General features: G+C 41.5%; 1 protein-coding gene across 12 annotated transcripts in view; it reads left to right on the top strand.

Annotated features, from left to right (window-relative positions):
• eml5 (EMAP like 5) overlaps positions 1-17,667 on the top strand; it is a 247,936-nt gene that overhangs the window by 228,773 nt on the left and 1,496 nt on the right. For all 12 annotated transcript variants that reach the window (XR_015513746.1, XR_015513744.1, XR_015513745.1 and 9 more), the window contains 3 exons: positions 807-910; positions 8,950-9,103; positions 14,418-14,518. Coding sequence is in view for 3 of the 12 variants with exons in the window: in XM_087290991.1 (XP_087147117.1) it covers positions 807-910; positions 8,950-9,103; positions 14,418-14,518 (359 nt within the window). In the remaining 9 variants the exon portion in view is untranslated. The remainder of the gene's footprint in view (positions 1-806; positions 911-8,949; positions 9,104-14,417; positions 14,519-17,667) is intronic.

Below are 17,667 nucleotides of genomic sequence, written 5' to 3'. Positions count from 1 at the left end.
GAGTTTAGAGAATAAAACCTGCTCCTGACCAGGTTAGGTTCACAGAGTAAGTTACCATGGTAACTGAGTTTTCACTTAACCTCCTTTCTGAAATGGGCCCAAGGTGTTTCAGAATGGCCAAAACTACATTTCCGATGTTCTACAGTGTGCTCAGCCTGCTGGTTTGTCTATTCACACACATTTTTATCATCATCTCTCATAACCTTTTTTTTAATGCTCATACTCGAATTTGTTTAGTAAAAGAGTTTCAATCGCAGTTTATGCACATATTTTCTTATTGAATATAACGTTTATCCTACTCAGTTATGCGCATATGTTTTTTATGCGTATTTTTAAAGGTTATGTGCATCATAAGCTTTCTATCAATCATTTTTTAGGCGCATATTCAAAATGAGCAATAATATAAGTGGTTGCAAGGCTGAGGCGAGAAATACCTCTTCGTCGTAAAAAGAGTTGAAGTAACCTCTCTTTCAGAAACAGACTTGACTTACCCTGCTTTCCCCAGTTTGACAAACCTACCATTTTTAAACGGAAATCCCAGAGTTTCTCTCTGTTAAAATACTTTGAGTTTTCACTTAACCTCCTTTCTGAAACGGGCCCCAGGTGTGTGTAATTAGAGTTGAAACTAAACTGTACAGAGCTGCAGCCCTCCAGCAAGTGAGTTTGACAACTGTGCTCCATCTTATCCTTCTTGTAAAGCTTTTTTAATTTATATTTCATCTACTTTTCGATTTGAAAACCTACAGTGTTTTTGCTTTAGATAAGCTCTATACATAGTTTCTCACTGTATGTGTTTCTCTCTTTAGTTGTCCACTGGTGCTTATAAACGTGTAGTCTACGAGGTGCCTTCTGGTAAACAAGTCACTGAACAAGCAGTGATCGACCGAATAACCTGGGCCACGTGGACAAGGTAACTTTTATTACAACCGCACCCACATTCCCATCAACATCTGATAATCGAACTGATTTAAAGTAGATGCTGGATATCACACCAAAATGATCACATTATTCCCACTCTTTCAATCATGACAAACCGTTCATCAAGATCAATTACAATACTCACAACAGTTCTACTAGGTTCAAAAATTAGATTGAGTTTGCTGAGAACATTTGATGAGGAGACATGTATAAACAAAAGATACGCCATTTTGGTTGTTCATTTGCACGGCAATGACATTATAGGGCCCTAAAATCACAAACTTTAGACCAACACTTTATAACTTTATTCATCTCTGTGTAAAATCCAAAACTAGACATTTGCAAAAACTGTAACAAACAGATTGAAAGTGATTAAAAGGCGTGTTGCGTTTCTTTACAAAGCCATATCACCAACATTCATTTTCACCAACATTCATATCACCAAGAAATTCATTTTCTTGTCAGCTTAGTCCCTTTATTAATCCGAGGTCGCCACATCGGAATGAACCGCCAATTTATCCAGCACGTTTGTACACAGCGAATGCCCTTCCAGCTGCAATCTCATATAAATTTAGCCTACCCAATTCACCTGTACCGCATGTCTTTGGATTGTGGGGGAAACCGGAGAACCCGGAGGAAGCCCACACAAATGCAGGGAGAACATGCAAACTCCACACAGAAACGCCAACTGCTACCTTCTTGCTGTGAGGCGACAGCACTACCAACTGCGCCACTGCTTCGCCCCTACCCCCAACAATCATAAATTATTTTAACCAGGAATCATTTAGTTTATAAACAAGTTTTTGTCTATTTTACAAATGCGATTACTCTACTTGCAATAGTTGTAAACAATTGTGAATTAAACTGTGAGGAATGATTTGTGAGAAATGAAGTCAGAATTGCAAGATTTTAACAGAAAATTTGAAAATATCAATTATTGTGGGTTTATTTTTAAGATGTGGCAGAGACAGTCTCCTATAAACACATCTTTGTTTTTAGAACACAAACTCATTAAAGGCACCATATGGATGATTGTTCTCATTAAAATATCCAAAATAACTAGAACATTTGTTCATTCATTCATTTTTCTTTTGCTTAGTATCTTTATTAATCTGGGGTCGGCACAGCGGAATGAACTGCCAGTTTATCCAGCATATGTTTTACTCAGTGGATGCCCTTCCGGCTGCAACCCTTCACTGGGAAACACCCATACACTCTTACATTCACACACATACATTACGGACAATTTAGCTTACCCAATTCACCTATAGTGCATGTCTTTGGGCTGTGGGGGATCGTGTCCACTGTGCCACCATTCTGACAATAACTAGAACAGTGTTATATATTTTTGAAGAGAGATTTATGGAATCGTTTGATCCAACAAAATAACAGTTAATGTGACTTGGTCAAATAGAAATATGTTTCAAATTACATGCAAAGACATTAACAATTTTTATAACTGCAGCTACATTTCTTTAACTTATTTTATCTTTGCCATGATGATAGTTCATACTCTTTTACGAAACATTTTTCAAGAGACTTCTATACAGCTTAAAGTGACATTTTAAAGGCCTAACTAGGTTAATTAGGTTAACTAGGTAAGTTAGGGTAATTGGGCAAGTTATTGTATAGTGATGAAAAAATGTTTAGATTAAATGGGCTAATAATTTTAACTTAAAATGCTTTTTTTTATTGCTTTTATTCTAGCCGAAATAAAACAGACTTTCTCCAGAAAAAAAATATTATCAGACATACTGTGAAAATTTCCTTGCTCTGTTAAACATAATTTGGGAAATAATTTAAAAAGAAAAAAAAATCAAAGGGCAGCTAATAATTCTGGCTTCAACTGTATATCATGTTTGCAGCAGGTGTGATTTATATTCTCAGACGGCATGTCTGTAAATATACTGGCAGTAGCAGGTCTCTGTACTTTCTTTGCCATAAAAATCAAAGTAGCAGCTGCGTAGCAGATTTATTCTGCCAAGACCAAACACATCAACATTGCCATGTAAATATTTATTACCATATTAAATCTCTCTGAGTTGTCATGACAAATAAACTTATGTAAAAATGAAACAAAACATTCTGGCCTGCACTTATTAAAATGTATAAAAGGATAGTGAAGATTGCAAATTTCTTAAAATTTAGCAATTTCACATTTTACAAAAGTAATGAGTAAAACCTATTGGTTTTAAGGACAGTGGAAAAGTAGATTTAAAGTTACAATTAGTTAGTATTTTGGGTTTAATTTAATACAAAGATTTTATACTTTATACATACAGAAAATTGTTGTGAGAATTTGGTGGGTGTCTTCTGTAAATCATGGCAAAATCTATGATTGTTATTTATTTGCTTAAACACTTTCTAATGTGCACAAAAAACTTATAACACTTTAATTGTTAACTGATGTTTTGAAAGTCCCTTTTGTTTTTGACTCATAATAATAATAAACACTTTTTTTCAGTCTTACCTGATATCCTGTATGGCAGAGCGGCGATCTCTCTTCTTTTGACTTTGTCAAATAGAAATATGTTTCAAATTACATGCAAAGACATTACAATCCCAAATTTGAAAAATTGCAAAATATTGTTTTTCTTTTCTCCAGCTGTTTATTTAATAAATGATGCAGACCATCTTTGCTACATTTTGTTTAAAGGGCTTTCAGTCACAGTGCTGTGGTTCATGTTGGATTGAACCGTTTCATTTTATAGAAAACAGGAAAACATGTTGTGTTATTTATTAGACTGCACAGAGCACCATTATAAAAGAACCCTTAAAATACATTTAGTTTTATAAAACAACGCTGGTTCCCCTTCGGTTGGGGAACTTCAGTGCTATACAGTGGACTTGATCTTGGGAAAATCCACATATGGGAGGATTCGGTTCAGAAGCCGCTTGTCTGAAAGAGTATTGAACGGGCCAATGAATGCAATGAATTGGCAGCGTAAGCTTGCACAGGTGTGCTTCATTGACAATTATCCTAGCTTATAAGCACACCTGGAGAGAGCAAACGCCATCCTTTTCGCTTCAGAGACTTTCTGATCGAGTCGATGAGGGTTCCTCCTGCTGTGATCCAGCGATTCCGAGCGAACGAGAGCATTCTCCCTGTCCAGAGTGTGTACACGCAGCAGCAGACGGTCGAGCTGGGTTTCTCCCTTGCCTGGCGTTCTTTGGGTCTGGTCCACCAGAGCAGTGCGTATAAAGTTGCAACTTCACAAAGAAAGCAACACAGTCGTGCAGCACGTCCTTTTCAGGACGGCGCTCTGACTGTGTGTTTCTGGATGCGGTGGTTTCCTGTCCTCGGATGATGGGCACGGGCACTGCGTTGCATGCCTGGGGGGTCCAGCATGTTAATACGCTGCTCGCGGGAAGTTCATGTTGTCATTGCGATGCCATGACTGTTACGCAGTAAAGATCGCACAGTAGGCTCACGCGGTCTTGAAGGGCACTTTTTTCTGCTCGTGCTGCGTGTCCCTCCGCCCTCACCACTCTTGACGGTGGAACAGCCAGGGGGTATGTGGCGATTCCTCAGGTTGAGTGCGCGATGGCGGTTAATCCGCGCATCTTTCATCCAAAGCCTGTAAGTTATCTGCCTCCCTCGGAGCTAGAGCTTACAAGGCTGCGGGCCAGGCTGCTTCCGCCTTGCATGCGATAGCCACCTACCAACGCTACCAAGCACAGACGCTGGCCGAGCTGCACGAGGGTGGGTCCAACCCAGGCTTATGAGCTTCGCACCGCCACCGACTAAGCTCTTCGGACTACTAAGTGGAGAGCGTGTTTTACAGCCCACACTTCATCGTGCCCAAAAGAGCGGTGGGTCACGGCGAATCCTAGATCTACGCGTTTTGAACCGCTGTCTGCACAAGCTGCCGTTCAGAATGCTCACGCAGAAGCGCATCCTCCGGTGCGTTCGTCCTCTGGGTTGGTCTGCAGCATTAGACTTGATGGACACGTATTTCCATGTCTCCACTCTTCCTCGCCACCATTAGTTTCTGCGGTTTGCGTTTGAAGGTCGAGCTTGGCAATACAAAGCCCTCCCCTTCGGGCTCTCTCTGTCTCTGTGGGTCCTCACTAAGCCTGCGGAGGGTGCCTTAGTGCCCATTTGTCTCGCGGGCGTCCGCATTCTCAATTTTCTTGATGACTGGCTGATTTTTGCCCACTCTCGGAGCAATTGATTATACACAGAGACAAAGTGCTCCTGCACTTCCACCTGTTGGGGTTTCAGGTCAACCGAGAAAAGAGCAAACTCGCCCTCGTGCAGAGGATCTCTTCTCTCGGGCTGGAGCTGGACTTGGTCACCATGGCAGCGCGCCTCTCCGGAGAGCACGCTCAGCTGATTCTGTACTGTCTGAGAGAGCTCGACAGTAAAATAGTGGTCCCACTGAAACTATTTCAGAGGGTCCTGGGGCATATGGCATCCACAGCCGCTTCACGTCGCTCGGATTACTCTATATGAGACCAGCACTGGCTTCACAATCGAGTCCCCAGACACGCATGGCATGCGGGCGCACACCGAGTCTCTGTTACTGCGCTGTGTCGCCGCGCCCTCAGCCTTTGGAGCGACTCCTCGTTCCTACAGGCCTGAGTGCCTCTAGGACAGGCGTCCAGTCTTGTTGTCGTTTCAACAGACGCTTCCAACATGGGCTGGGGGGCTGTGCGTTGCAGGCATGTGGCTGCGGACCTGGAAAGGTACCCAGTTGCATTGGCATATCGCCTGGAGCTGTTGGCAATGTTCCTTGCTCTCCACCGTTTTTTGCGGTGCCATTCATATTAAGGCAAGCTTAACCGTGCAGCCAATGCGGTCTCACGGCAGCCTTACGTCCTGGAGAATGAAGACTTCACTCTGAGTCTGTTCAGCTGATATGGGCGCCATTCGGGGAAGCCCAGATCAATCTGTTGCTTCCCCCGAGATCGCTCATTGCCAGTTATTCTTTTCCCTGACCGAGTGCTCTCGGCATGGATGCACTGGCTTACAGCTGGCCTCGGGGCATGCGCAAATACGCGTTTCCCCCAGTGAGCCTGTTCGTGCAGTTACTGTGCAAGGTCAGGGAGGACGAGGAACAGGTTGCTGGTTGCGCCCCTCTGGCTCAACCGGACCTGGATGTCAGAGCTCTCCCTCCTCGCGATAGCCCTCCTCTGGCAGTTCCCTTCGAGAGAGCACCTACTCTCTCAGGGACAGGGCACTATCTGGCACCCTTGCCGATCTTTGGAGGTCCTTAGACGCGAGGAAGACTTAGGTAACCTCTGATTGCGGTGGCTATTACCGTCACTCAGGCTGGAGCCCCCTCCCTGAGTGCGCCTATGCCCTGAAGTGAAGTCTTTTCACTGAATGGTACGTCTCTCACAGAGAAGACCCCCGTAATTTGCCAGATCAGCGTTGTGCTTTCTTTACGCCAAGAGAAGCTGGAGAGCAGGCTGTCGCCCTCCACACTTAAGGTTACGTGGCTCCCCTCTCATGCCCTCTTAGGATTTCGCCCTCGTTACACAAGCCGCGTCAGATCCCTTCGATCCTCGACTCAGTATCTCTCTGTCCCTGAAGACAGCTCTGCTGGTCGCGTTGATATCGATTAGAGGGTCGGGGACCCGGAGGCATTTTTTCGGTCAGTGACTCATGCCTGTAATTGGGCTGGCTTTCTCTCAAGTCCTGAGACCCGGCCCGCGATATGTGCCCAAGGTTTCTACCACTCTGTTTTAATACCAGGTAGTGAGCCTGCAAGCGCTATTGTCCAGTTTGCGTTTTGCGTATTATCCGGACCGCACTGAGAGTTAAGATCATCTGTGCAGCTCCTCGTCTGTTACGGCGGTTGGCAGCAGGGAAGTGCCGTATCGAAATTAAGTTTTCCCGCTGGATTGTGGATGCCATGGAGCTTCGCATCCTCTGGGGCGCACGCACGCGGCGCCTCTCTAACAGACATCTGTAGAGCTGCGGGCTGGGCGGCACTCAACACATTTGCAAGGTTTTACAATCTGTGAGTGGAGCCGGTTTCCTCAAGGGTATTAGGTAACCCTTTGGGGAAACAACTCGGTAGGGTGTTGAGACACGCTTGCTGCGCCATTCTCTCTAACACGGAGATACGTGTGCCTTTTTATCTGTCAGTAAAGTTCCCCATCAGGTGAGCCCTGCAGATTTCTCCGTGGCCCCCAGCACTGACTCAGCAGAGGAGTCACTTGCTGGCCCACTATGTTGTAGGTCTGCCCACTGGTCTGCCCCTTTTTGGGTATAGGTGCCTGCTATGCGTGATCCCCACTAGGCGGTCCCATATGCTTATTCCGCCACGGTTAAGTCCCCCCCTGGGGTGGACCCGTGTCTTCCCTCTTCGCTAACCACTTTTTTGCTATGCGTACTCCCCCTTTTTAGGGCTAGTCCATATGTAAATTCTGCCATCTATCCCCCCTTGGGTAACGGATGGCCTCTGCAGCGTCCTCCCTATCGGGATTGCACACTTCCCAACGTACTGTCGTATTTTCCTAGAATTATCTAGATGCTCACGACTTCCCCAAAAATGTATCTAAATCCGTAAGACTTCTGTTGAAGTAGGATAAATTAGGGCCAGGGACACGTTGGAGGACCGCGCCTCCCATGATGTGGGTGCGTCACGCTTGCTTGACTATCCCCTCATCGGGGGTGTTGGTAAGGTGCAGTCATTATGGTGCTTTCCATAGTTCTCCCATACGTGGATTTTCCCAAGATCAAATCCACTGTATAGCACTGAAGTTCCCCAACCGAAGGGGAACGTTCGAGGTTACAGAAGTAACCCTTCGTTCCCCGAGGAGGGGAACGGAAGTGCTATACTCCGTCGCCATAATGACTGTCCCTTAGCTGTTTGAAAGTCTCTTCAGCTTAAAAGGATGGCGTTTGCTCGCTCCAGGTGTGCTTATATGCTGGGATAATTGGCAATGAAGCCCACCTGTGCAAGCTTACGCTGCCAATTCATTGCATTCATTGGCCCGTTCAATACTCTTTCAGACAAGTGGCTTCTGAACCGAATCCTCCCATACGTGGATTTTCCCAAGATCAAATCCACTGTATAGCACTTTCGTTCCCCTCCTCGGGGAACGAAGGGTTACTTCTGTAACCTCGAACTTTATTCTCCATGCAATCACAAGCAGAAGAAATGGAATTGATGGATGTGGCATAATAAAAGCTGTGCTGCTTTCGTTGTGCATTGCGATTGTTACTCATCATCAATTGCTCCAGCATTTTCGTTTCATTTTGACAGTTTTCAGGCTTACTTTGCTTCATACTATGATGTGTTTAATACTTAAGCTCATCAATGAACATGAGTCCTGTAGGATGTACTAGACCACTGGTCCACGGACTGGTACTGGTCCATGGATCAGTTAGTGCCGAGCCCACAAGAAATCATTAATTATTTGGGTTTTATTTGTTGAGTCACGTGACAAGAACTGACAGTACACACATTTTGGTTGACTAATTATTTCAGACAAACAAAGACCCCCCAAAGACTGCAGTGCTTTGTAATTTTTTCAATAAATAAAACTTCTATTAGAGTGACAGTAATGTTTTGTCAGCTTCTCATCCTCTAAGAAAACGGTTCACGGTAAAATTGTCAAGCGTTGACCTGTCTATGGTGATAAAAAGGTTGGGAACCACTGATGTAGACCACAACTTCCTTGATTCCACAAACTACACATTTGTTTGTTGTGAATATTCCCCCTCCATTGGTCTAAACTACCTACTGTGCCTTAAAAAACTGCATATGAAATAACCAACAGCTTTCAGCTGACCCAGGTCTTTTGAAGAATCTATTTTTTTCCAAATGGACAAGTCTGTAATTGCAACACTTTTCTTCCATACCACTTCTCAGCATATTTATTTTTTATGACTGCAGCTACATTTCTTGTTTTTATTGTTTGGGGCACCTTTATTATAGACCTTTCTGCGTAACAATTAATGGTTTCTGCACTGCTGGCACTAAAAAAAAAATTAAAAATTAAATCAATAGAGCTTTATTTGATCGCTGTTTGTGTTTGGAGTGTTGTGAAGTGTTTGTGTGTCTCTTTCTGTAGTGTCCTAGGGGATGAAGTGGTGGGGATCTGGTCCAGGAACACAGATAAAGCTGACGTGACCTGCGCCTGTGTGTCTCACTCTGGCATCAACATCGTCACCGGTGATGACTTTGGAATGGTGAAGCTGTTCGACTTTCCATGTCCAGAGAAATTTGTGAGTAGATTGTATTTCTTCCTGGAATTATGTGAGGTTTAGAGTCGACTTTTTCCCACATGCATAGCAGTTTAACCGGTTTGATCTTAACAGTCACTTTGACTGTAATTTTTTTCTTACATCTGGAAGCTCTAAAAGTGTTATTGTTGCCTCTGGGCAAGAATTGCACATTTTAAATGCAAAAAAAGAAAAAGAGATTGTTTTGGTTCAAATGCATCATTAGCCCCTTTTACACCTACAGACCTTTCTGGAAAATTACCGGCAATTTTCCAGAAAGATTGTATGTGTGAACAGGTCCTTTTTGAAAATACAAATTAAATTAAATTTACAAATTAAATTTGTTCTGGCTATTTTCCGGAAAGAGAAGATGTAACATTACCGGTAATTTGCTGGAATGCTGCGCAATGTGAATGCAGAAGGAAGATTGCTGGAAAGAGCACGTGCACGTCTAGAACGTGCTGACATGAGACGTCTGCTTTAGCCAATCAGAACAGTCAGACGCATTCACGTCCGCACGGTTTATGAGAATAAAAGCCTTAGAATATTTTTCCAGACACATTTAGCTGCTAGAAATTAGTCAGATGACATTTATTTGTTCATCCTAATGCAACCGTGTAATTAATTATCGATAAGATGCTTATGATAAGCCGTTGTTTGTTTACCTTCAAGCTTTGCGTGTGCCCATGAAACAGCCCATGGGCAAACACACATATCATGTACATCTCGACATGCGAAAGTATTTTTCTATATGTTTTCTTCGAAGTTGTTGACAATACTGATCCATCCAATGAGTTTGTGATGTAGTCAAATGTTTACAAACACAAGCGCAGCCATTTAGAGGTCATTTCTGGTTAATGATGTCAGAATTTACCGGCATTTTGGAATGGATGAATTATTGGATAATAGGAAGCATTTTTTATTATTTTTGTCTCTTTTTCTTTTAATCAAACAATTATTTGTATTGGTCATGTAAGGGTCATATATTAACTGAACTTCTAATGTTGTGGGTGAGTGCTGTGCATACTAATTAGCATTTTTGCAGAACACAGAAAGATGTATACTTTGTTGTTGGGCAGAGAATTCGTAGGAAAAGAGGAAGTATGTCGAAGGGGCGGCCAATGGAGGACTGAACAATGACTGACAAGTGACGTTACACCAAAACTCCACCTGTTAAGATCGGGGGTGTATATATGCTGAAGTCAGGAAATGTATGTTAGTTGCGAACCTCTTGAATGTAATTCTTGTATTGCACTGGGGTAATGTAACCCAGAGCTCTGTCATCGAATTATTCATTTGTATCTAATAAATTGTTACGATTTTTGATATTGAAGAAAAAACCTCTCCTGACCTTTTCTCTTAAACACTTCTCATGCTCTTTTCCAGAAAAATTTCGCAACGTCCTCGTCTGTGTGAACAGCACTTTTTTTAGTTTACCGGTAAAGTCGTTCCGGAAATTTTCCATATATTTACCGGTATCACTGTGTGAAAGGGGCTATTGTGACATGACCAGATCAGTTGACATATTTCCTGCTGGCACATCTAGAAGTAGTTAAACATGTAAATATGTTAATAATTCTGACTAGTATTATAACACAAATGAATTGAAAATGATTAAATGTACCATAGTGTGCATTGATTCAATTTGTCAAATTGTTTTCTGATATCTACATAGTAGGTATGCAGCTTAAAGAGCCCATATTATACATGAAATAGGGTCATATCTTGGTCGTAAGGGTCTCCAACAACAGTTTAATATGCATGCAAGGTCAAAAAAACACTTTCGTGGTCTTATAATCTGCATTTATTTTTACCTAATTATCTCAGCGACTCCCGTATGAATCGTCCAGTGATTCATTTGTTCCCAAACCCCTCCTTAGCGCGAAGCTAATCTGCGCTGAATGGACCAATGACAGTCTGTTGCGATTGGTCGACTGCCTTCAGTCAGAGAGTGAAATGCCAAACAGCTAATCAGCAATATAAAAGTAATCACAGTGCATACACGCTCGATAGTGTAGGCGTGGATTTTAGCTGCCAGTGGGTCAATGTAAATACAGACGATGGACTTGAAAATTCAGACGACTAACTATTTTATTGAGCAAAAACTCCAAAAACAGTTGAGGAGATCTCCTAGCTTCTCACTCTGCTCTTTTCACAGACAAACACACACACATATTGCACACACATACACGCACGCACTTAACCCTGCTCCGGACGACAACGCGCGCGCGCGCACACACGCACACACACACACAAACACACACAAACACACACACCTCCGGACAACAGCTCGCACACACGCACACACAGACACACACAATACTCCTCTTCCACGGAGCTCCGTTAACAAAGCAGCACGCGTCGCGTTTTTAACGTGACTTTGCACGCGATAAGAGAATATAGCCAGTTAACCTGATACAGTACACGCGGTTACAAGTAACAAATCACAACTAAATACATTTGCAAGCTAAAGTCAACGAGGCAACTTTAATCGCACGTACTTACACTTGAGAAATGGAGGAAGAAAAATCCATCCTGACGTCCATCAGTAAGTTACTCTTTACTGATCCTTCCTTTAACAAACGCTGATGAAGTATTCTTTGTAGCATGTAGTTTCCAGAAGTTTCCAGTAGTTTCCAACTGCTTGGCTATAATGCTGAGGTTTCATGTTTGTGTGTGTGTGTGCGTGTGTTTGTGGGTGTGTGTGTGTGTCTGGGTTTCTGCGTCAGAGGGCGGGGCCTCAGGTTTGAAATCTCCCGGGTTTGCGCGTGCACGTGAATAACTTGGTTTCGTTCGTACGTCATGGCGAAACACCTAATGAATCGGTATCAAGGCGACTCGTTTGAAGCACTATGAGTCGACTCTTTTATAGATGAATCAACAGTTTTAAACACTGTACACTAACAGATTTAAGTCTTAGCTGGATACTTCACTTCACTTAGAGCTGTGTTACACACTACATGGAGGGGAATTTTCAAAAGCCCATAATATGGGCTCTTTAAACAAGTTCAAAACTTCTCCAGAACTGGTTTTGCAAACAGCAACATATATAGCCACAAGAATAAACTACTTTAATATAAGTTTAGATAAACAAAAACATAGGGAAAATTTCTGGAGGAGACATCAAATGCAGCGTGGGGCTGTTAAGGACCCTGTGTGCAACGTAATAGTCTGAGATACACTCAGAAAACAGTGGTGTCTGAGGCTTATTAAATAAATAAAAACTCAGCAAGTCTTTCTTCATTAAGCATGTTCAGTGAACATTTGCACTTCAATTGAATCAGTTCACAAAAAGCAAATGAAATCAAATCAAAATCAAATCACTTTTATGACTTGCTATGATGAGTGAAAAGCTTAGGTGCTGGCTCCAGACAGTACAAAATACAGACGGTGCGACATACAGACAGTGCAAATACAACGACAGTGCAAAATACAACAGTATACTCCCCCCAAAAAATCCAGGACAATTTAAGATTGACAGCGATATGTACAATAAATACATTCTTAAATGTTCTTTTTTTTATTTTAGTAATAAATCTGATAAAGTGTGGCCACAAGTGTGTGAGTAGTGCTGTTCCTGCAAATAAACAGAAAGCACAGACTCGTTTCTGCTGTCTCTGCATGTTTATTTGTGTGAAAGTCTTTTCAAGCATGTGACAGTAAATCACAAGACAATATAAAAATCTGGATGTGTCTTGCAAACACAGGTCTAAAAATTCTTTCAACAGCCAAAGTTCATCTTTTTACAATTGTTTTTACAGTTTTTCTCAGTCGCTTTGGTGCGTTTCTCACAACACTAGTGCATTTCTGCACAACAGTTAATGCATTTCTGAAATCCATTAGTACAAACTGCAAAACCTAGCTGATAACCTGCAAAAGTGCGTCACATGCTCAAAATGGATAGTTCATTCCTCAAAAAGCAAGTATTCATGTCAATCAAAGTGTCAGTATCATGTATCAAGTGTCAGTCCTGACACCATTGTTTTTGAACAAGATAGTCAAATAGCTTTGTCATGTTTTCATTATGACAGTTCACTTTCTACATTTTTTCAATGCGAAAAAGTCAGATTTTGGTGACACTTCCTGAAAATGCTCAAGACAACGCTGTATACTATTTGCAAAGCCATTTGAAAACTACAGTTAAGTTAGACATCACTGCATTTAGTGAGTTATCTGAGTACAAGACACTAAATATGTATGTTTCACATTTTTACTGCATTTGCTCTTTGCAATACTCATTTATTCCCAGCATTGTGCAAAAGAATAAAAACACCCTTATTTACAACAAACATAAACTCCCTGTAGGTAGAGCTGTGCACAAGTGTAAACAATATTGCAGTACATATTGGAACTGAGCCTACAAACACAGGTTTGTAAATCATTCATCAAATTGTTTAATTTTAAAGACATTTTCAGGAAAATAAAGACTTAAATTTGTTTTATAAAATTTGTTTGACAGATTTTGACAACTAGTTCAACATTTTTGTATGTAATGACTCAAGTAATGAAATGAAGACTATTTGTTTTATATGGAATGACTATTCAGCATTCACAAGTTTAGGTAATTTTGACTGACATGACATGAGCAAATGATAATGTTATAAACAGCAGAGAGTTGTATGAAAGCAATTGATGCATGTCTAAAAGCATTTGCAATTTGTTGAAAAGAATGAGAAACTGCTACTAGGATGTGCACAACTGACTAATTGTTTTGAGAAATGCATTACCTGTTGTGCAAATGTAAATAGTGTAGTGAGAAATGCACCAAAGCGACTGAGAAAAACTGTAACAATAGCATAGGCTCATTTCTCAGTTCTTAGTTCAGTTTTTCAGAACACAACCGTGGTCTATGGCTACATTGTTGTTCAATTATTCTCAGTTAAATGCCATGCTAGCTTTGTTTACCTTCAGCCCAGTTTGCACATTTACATGTACTCTTCAAACTGTTACATGTAAGTTCAAAACATAATACGAAAAAAAAAAGAAAAGAAAATACAGTACTGTATTAATCTCAAGAATTCAATGACCTGTTATCAGTTATTCCAATCATACTGCAGTTAAAACGCTAATAGACTGATTTTTTTATTTATTTTAAGACACTTGTCAGGTTTCTCTCCTTTGTTAATTATGAATCATTTTATTAAAACAGGTATTTATTGTTATTTTATATTTGCATGTTACTTTCTATTATTTATCTACACTTTTTAAATAGGAAATTTTGCAAAATGTTGTTTTTCCACTTTTCTGACCTGGATTTACATATTTGTGCTCTTCCAAGGATGAAATAGCAATTTCTCACTACAATCTGTTTCTTCAGGCCAAACACAAGCGTTTTCTGGGCCACTCTGCACACCTGACCAACGTCCGCTTCACCAATGGGGATCGCTTCGTGGTCAGTGCTGGAGGCGATGATAGAAGGTGCTTGTTCTGTTGAGGCTTCTTTTAGCCTCTGTCTTGCTGTACTTTCTTTCATTCTTCCTTTTTTAAATCAGTCTCATTTAAACAAAAGGTCACAGAAGGTTTCACTTCGGTGTTTCAGTTTCAAAGCCAATAAACAAAATAAATAGACAGACAGACAGACAGGCCAACATGGATAGAAGGACTGACTAACTGCCTGACAGACAGACAAAATAAAAACACAGAGATATCAAAATCAATCAATCATGGACTGATGAAGAGAGCAACAAACTAACAAGAAAGATAGACTGATCAGCTAACCCACACATCGGATGACTGACCGACCAACAGGTTGTTAAATAGATAAACTTTCAAAGACAGACAAAAACAACAGACAGACCATACAATCATAGACAGACTGACCATCAATTAAAAGAATAGAAAGACTGACAGACAGATTTAATGAATGACCGACAGACAGACAGAGCAACAAAATAACAAAATAGATAGACCAATTGACAGACACTTTTCAGATTTCTGACTGAAAGTCAGACAAAACAACTAACAGACTGACTGACGGATAGACAGACAGACAGACAACCGACAGACCAATTGATTAACAGACTGGCAGAAAGACAAACAGACTGACTGACAGACAAGTGTCAGAGATACTGACAACAAATATATTAATTACCTACTGACAGTAAGAAAGCAACAAACTAACCAAATAGATATATAGACCAAGGATGGATAGACTGACCAACAGAAATTTCGACAGAAAAACAGACAGAGCAACCAACTAACAAAACAGAAAAAGCAACAGACAGAACAGAATGACAGACAAAACAACACAGACAAATAGAAGGATAGACTGACTGGTTGTATAACCAACCAACAGACAGAACCACAAACTAACAAAACAGATAGAACAATTGACAGACAGAACAGCAGAGAGAATGACTGACAAACAAAACGACTGACACATAAACTGAAAGATAGATTGACAGATAGACTGACCAGCAAACAGCGTGAAAGACTGACAGACAGATAAAGAATGACAGCCTGACGGACAGATAGATGGATAGACTGTCCAGCAGACAGACAAAAAAACTGACAGACTGACTGACTGATAGACGGATAGACTGACAAGCAGACAGACTGAAAGACAGAGACAGAAGAAACAACTGACAGCCTGACTGACTGACAGATAGATGAATAAACTGATCAGCGCACAGAATAAAAGACTGAAAGATAAATGAAGCAATTGACAGACTGACTGACAGATATATGGATAGACTGACAAGCTGACAGACTGAAAGACTGACAGACAGACAAAAAACTAACAGACTGACTGACAGCTAGAAAAAATAGATGGGTGGACTGTGCAACAGACAGACTGAAAGACAGACAGACAGATGAAGCAACTCACAGGCTGACTGACGGATAGATGGACAGACTGACCCGCTTACAGACTGAAATACAGACAGACAAATGAAACAATGGACTGCTTGTCTGACAGATAGGTAGACTGATAGACTGACCAGCAGACAGACTGAAAGACTGACAGACAGACGAAGCAACCGACAGACTGACAGCCAGATAGACGGATAGACTGGCCAGCAGAAAGATTGAAAGACTTAAAGACAGACGAAACATCTCCCAGACTGACTGATAAACTGATAGAATGACCAGTTGACAGACTGAAAGACAGACAGACAGAAGAAGCAACTGACAGACTGACTGACAGATAGATAGATAGACCGTCCAGCAGACAGATTGAAGGATTTAAAGACAAATGAAACAGTTCCCAGACTGACTGATAGATGGAAAGACTGACCAACAGACAGACTAAATGACTGACAGATGAAACAACTGACAGACTGACTGACCGACTGACATATAGATAGACTGACCAGCAAACAGACTAAATGACTGACAGATGAAACAACTAAAAGACTGACTGACAGACAGATGGATATACTGACCAGCAGACAGATTAGAAGACTGAAAGACAGATGAAGCAACTGTCGGACTAACGACTGAAAGATAGATGGATAGACTGACCAGCAGACAGACTGAAATACTGACAGAACAACGAAACAACTGACAGTCTGACTGACAGATAGATGGATAGATAACCAGCAGACAGACTGAAAGACTAAGAAAGACGACAAAACTGACAGCTTGACTGAAAGATAGATGGATAGACTGACCAGCAGACAGACAAAACAACTGACAGACAAACTGACAGACAGAGAAATAGACATCAACTGACCAACAAAAAAAGACAGACTTAAAGGGCCATGAGACCCCCCACTTTCGGTTAAAGTCTATTTCAGAATTTTTACAAAAGATGCATGATTAATGGGCGTGGAGCTCCGCGAGCATAGGGCAGGAGTGGGCGTGGCCAGCAGGGGAGAACGTGAGTGAACTGTTGTTGACAGTTAGCTCACAAAATGAGACACAAATGAGACGCATGAGTTTATAGTTCACAAAGTTAAAATGCAAAGAAATTAACAGTAATTTAATGCCCTGCTACATTTATTATTTGTAATTTCATATACATATAACCATAATTTTTATCATTATAAAGATAAGTGTGTTCATGTAAACACTATAAATGAGGATTCTCCCTCGATCCCCGGGTCTATTATAGATCTGAATGCAGACTCAGTGCAGCAGGTCTCCTGACCTGCCTATTTTAACCATTAGCCCTGCTGGTAATCTGGAGGATTTAGGCAAACACAGCAGCACGGCGATGTGTCTAAATGTGAACGATAAAAGACAGCGTCCGCCATTCTCTAATTCTCGTGCTGCTCTCCCGACAAAAATGCTTGCAGCACACACAGAGCTTTGATGTATGATCGCCCTGACAAGATCGCGGGGAAAAAAAACATACAACAAACCCCGTGGATCATAGAAACAAACACATACGAGCCTTCATGAACGGCTACTGCGTGCCGTTGGTCCGTGACTCCGTGTCTCACAGCTTGCTTGAAACTGGCAGGTCTGTCTTGCCTTCGGAAAGCACGTGCTCTCATGAATAATTAAGCAGCCGGCTCTTCTCATAGGATAAGAAAACTCCACTATAAATAATAATGAGAAACCGACGCCTCATCATTGCACTTGCAGTACTGCGCTACGTCGCCAATTTTGATCCCGCCCCAAAA

The sequence above is a fragment of the Danio rerio genome, chromosome 17 (assembly GCF_052040795.2).
Source record: "Danio rerio strain M-AB ecotype USA chromosome 17, GRCz13ab, whole genome shotgun sequence".
Lineage (NCBI taxonomy): Eukaryota > Metazoa > Chordata > Actinopteri > Cypriniformes > Danionidae > Danio > Danio rerio.
Note: the sequence above shows the minus strand (reverse complement) of the source record. Positions and strands in the feature narration are given on the sequence as shown.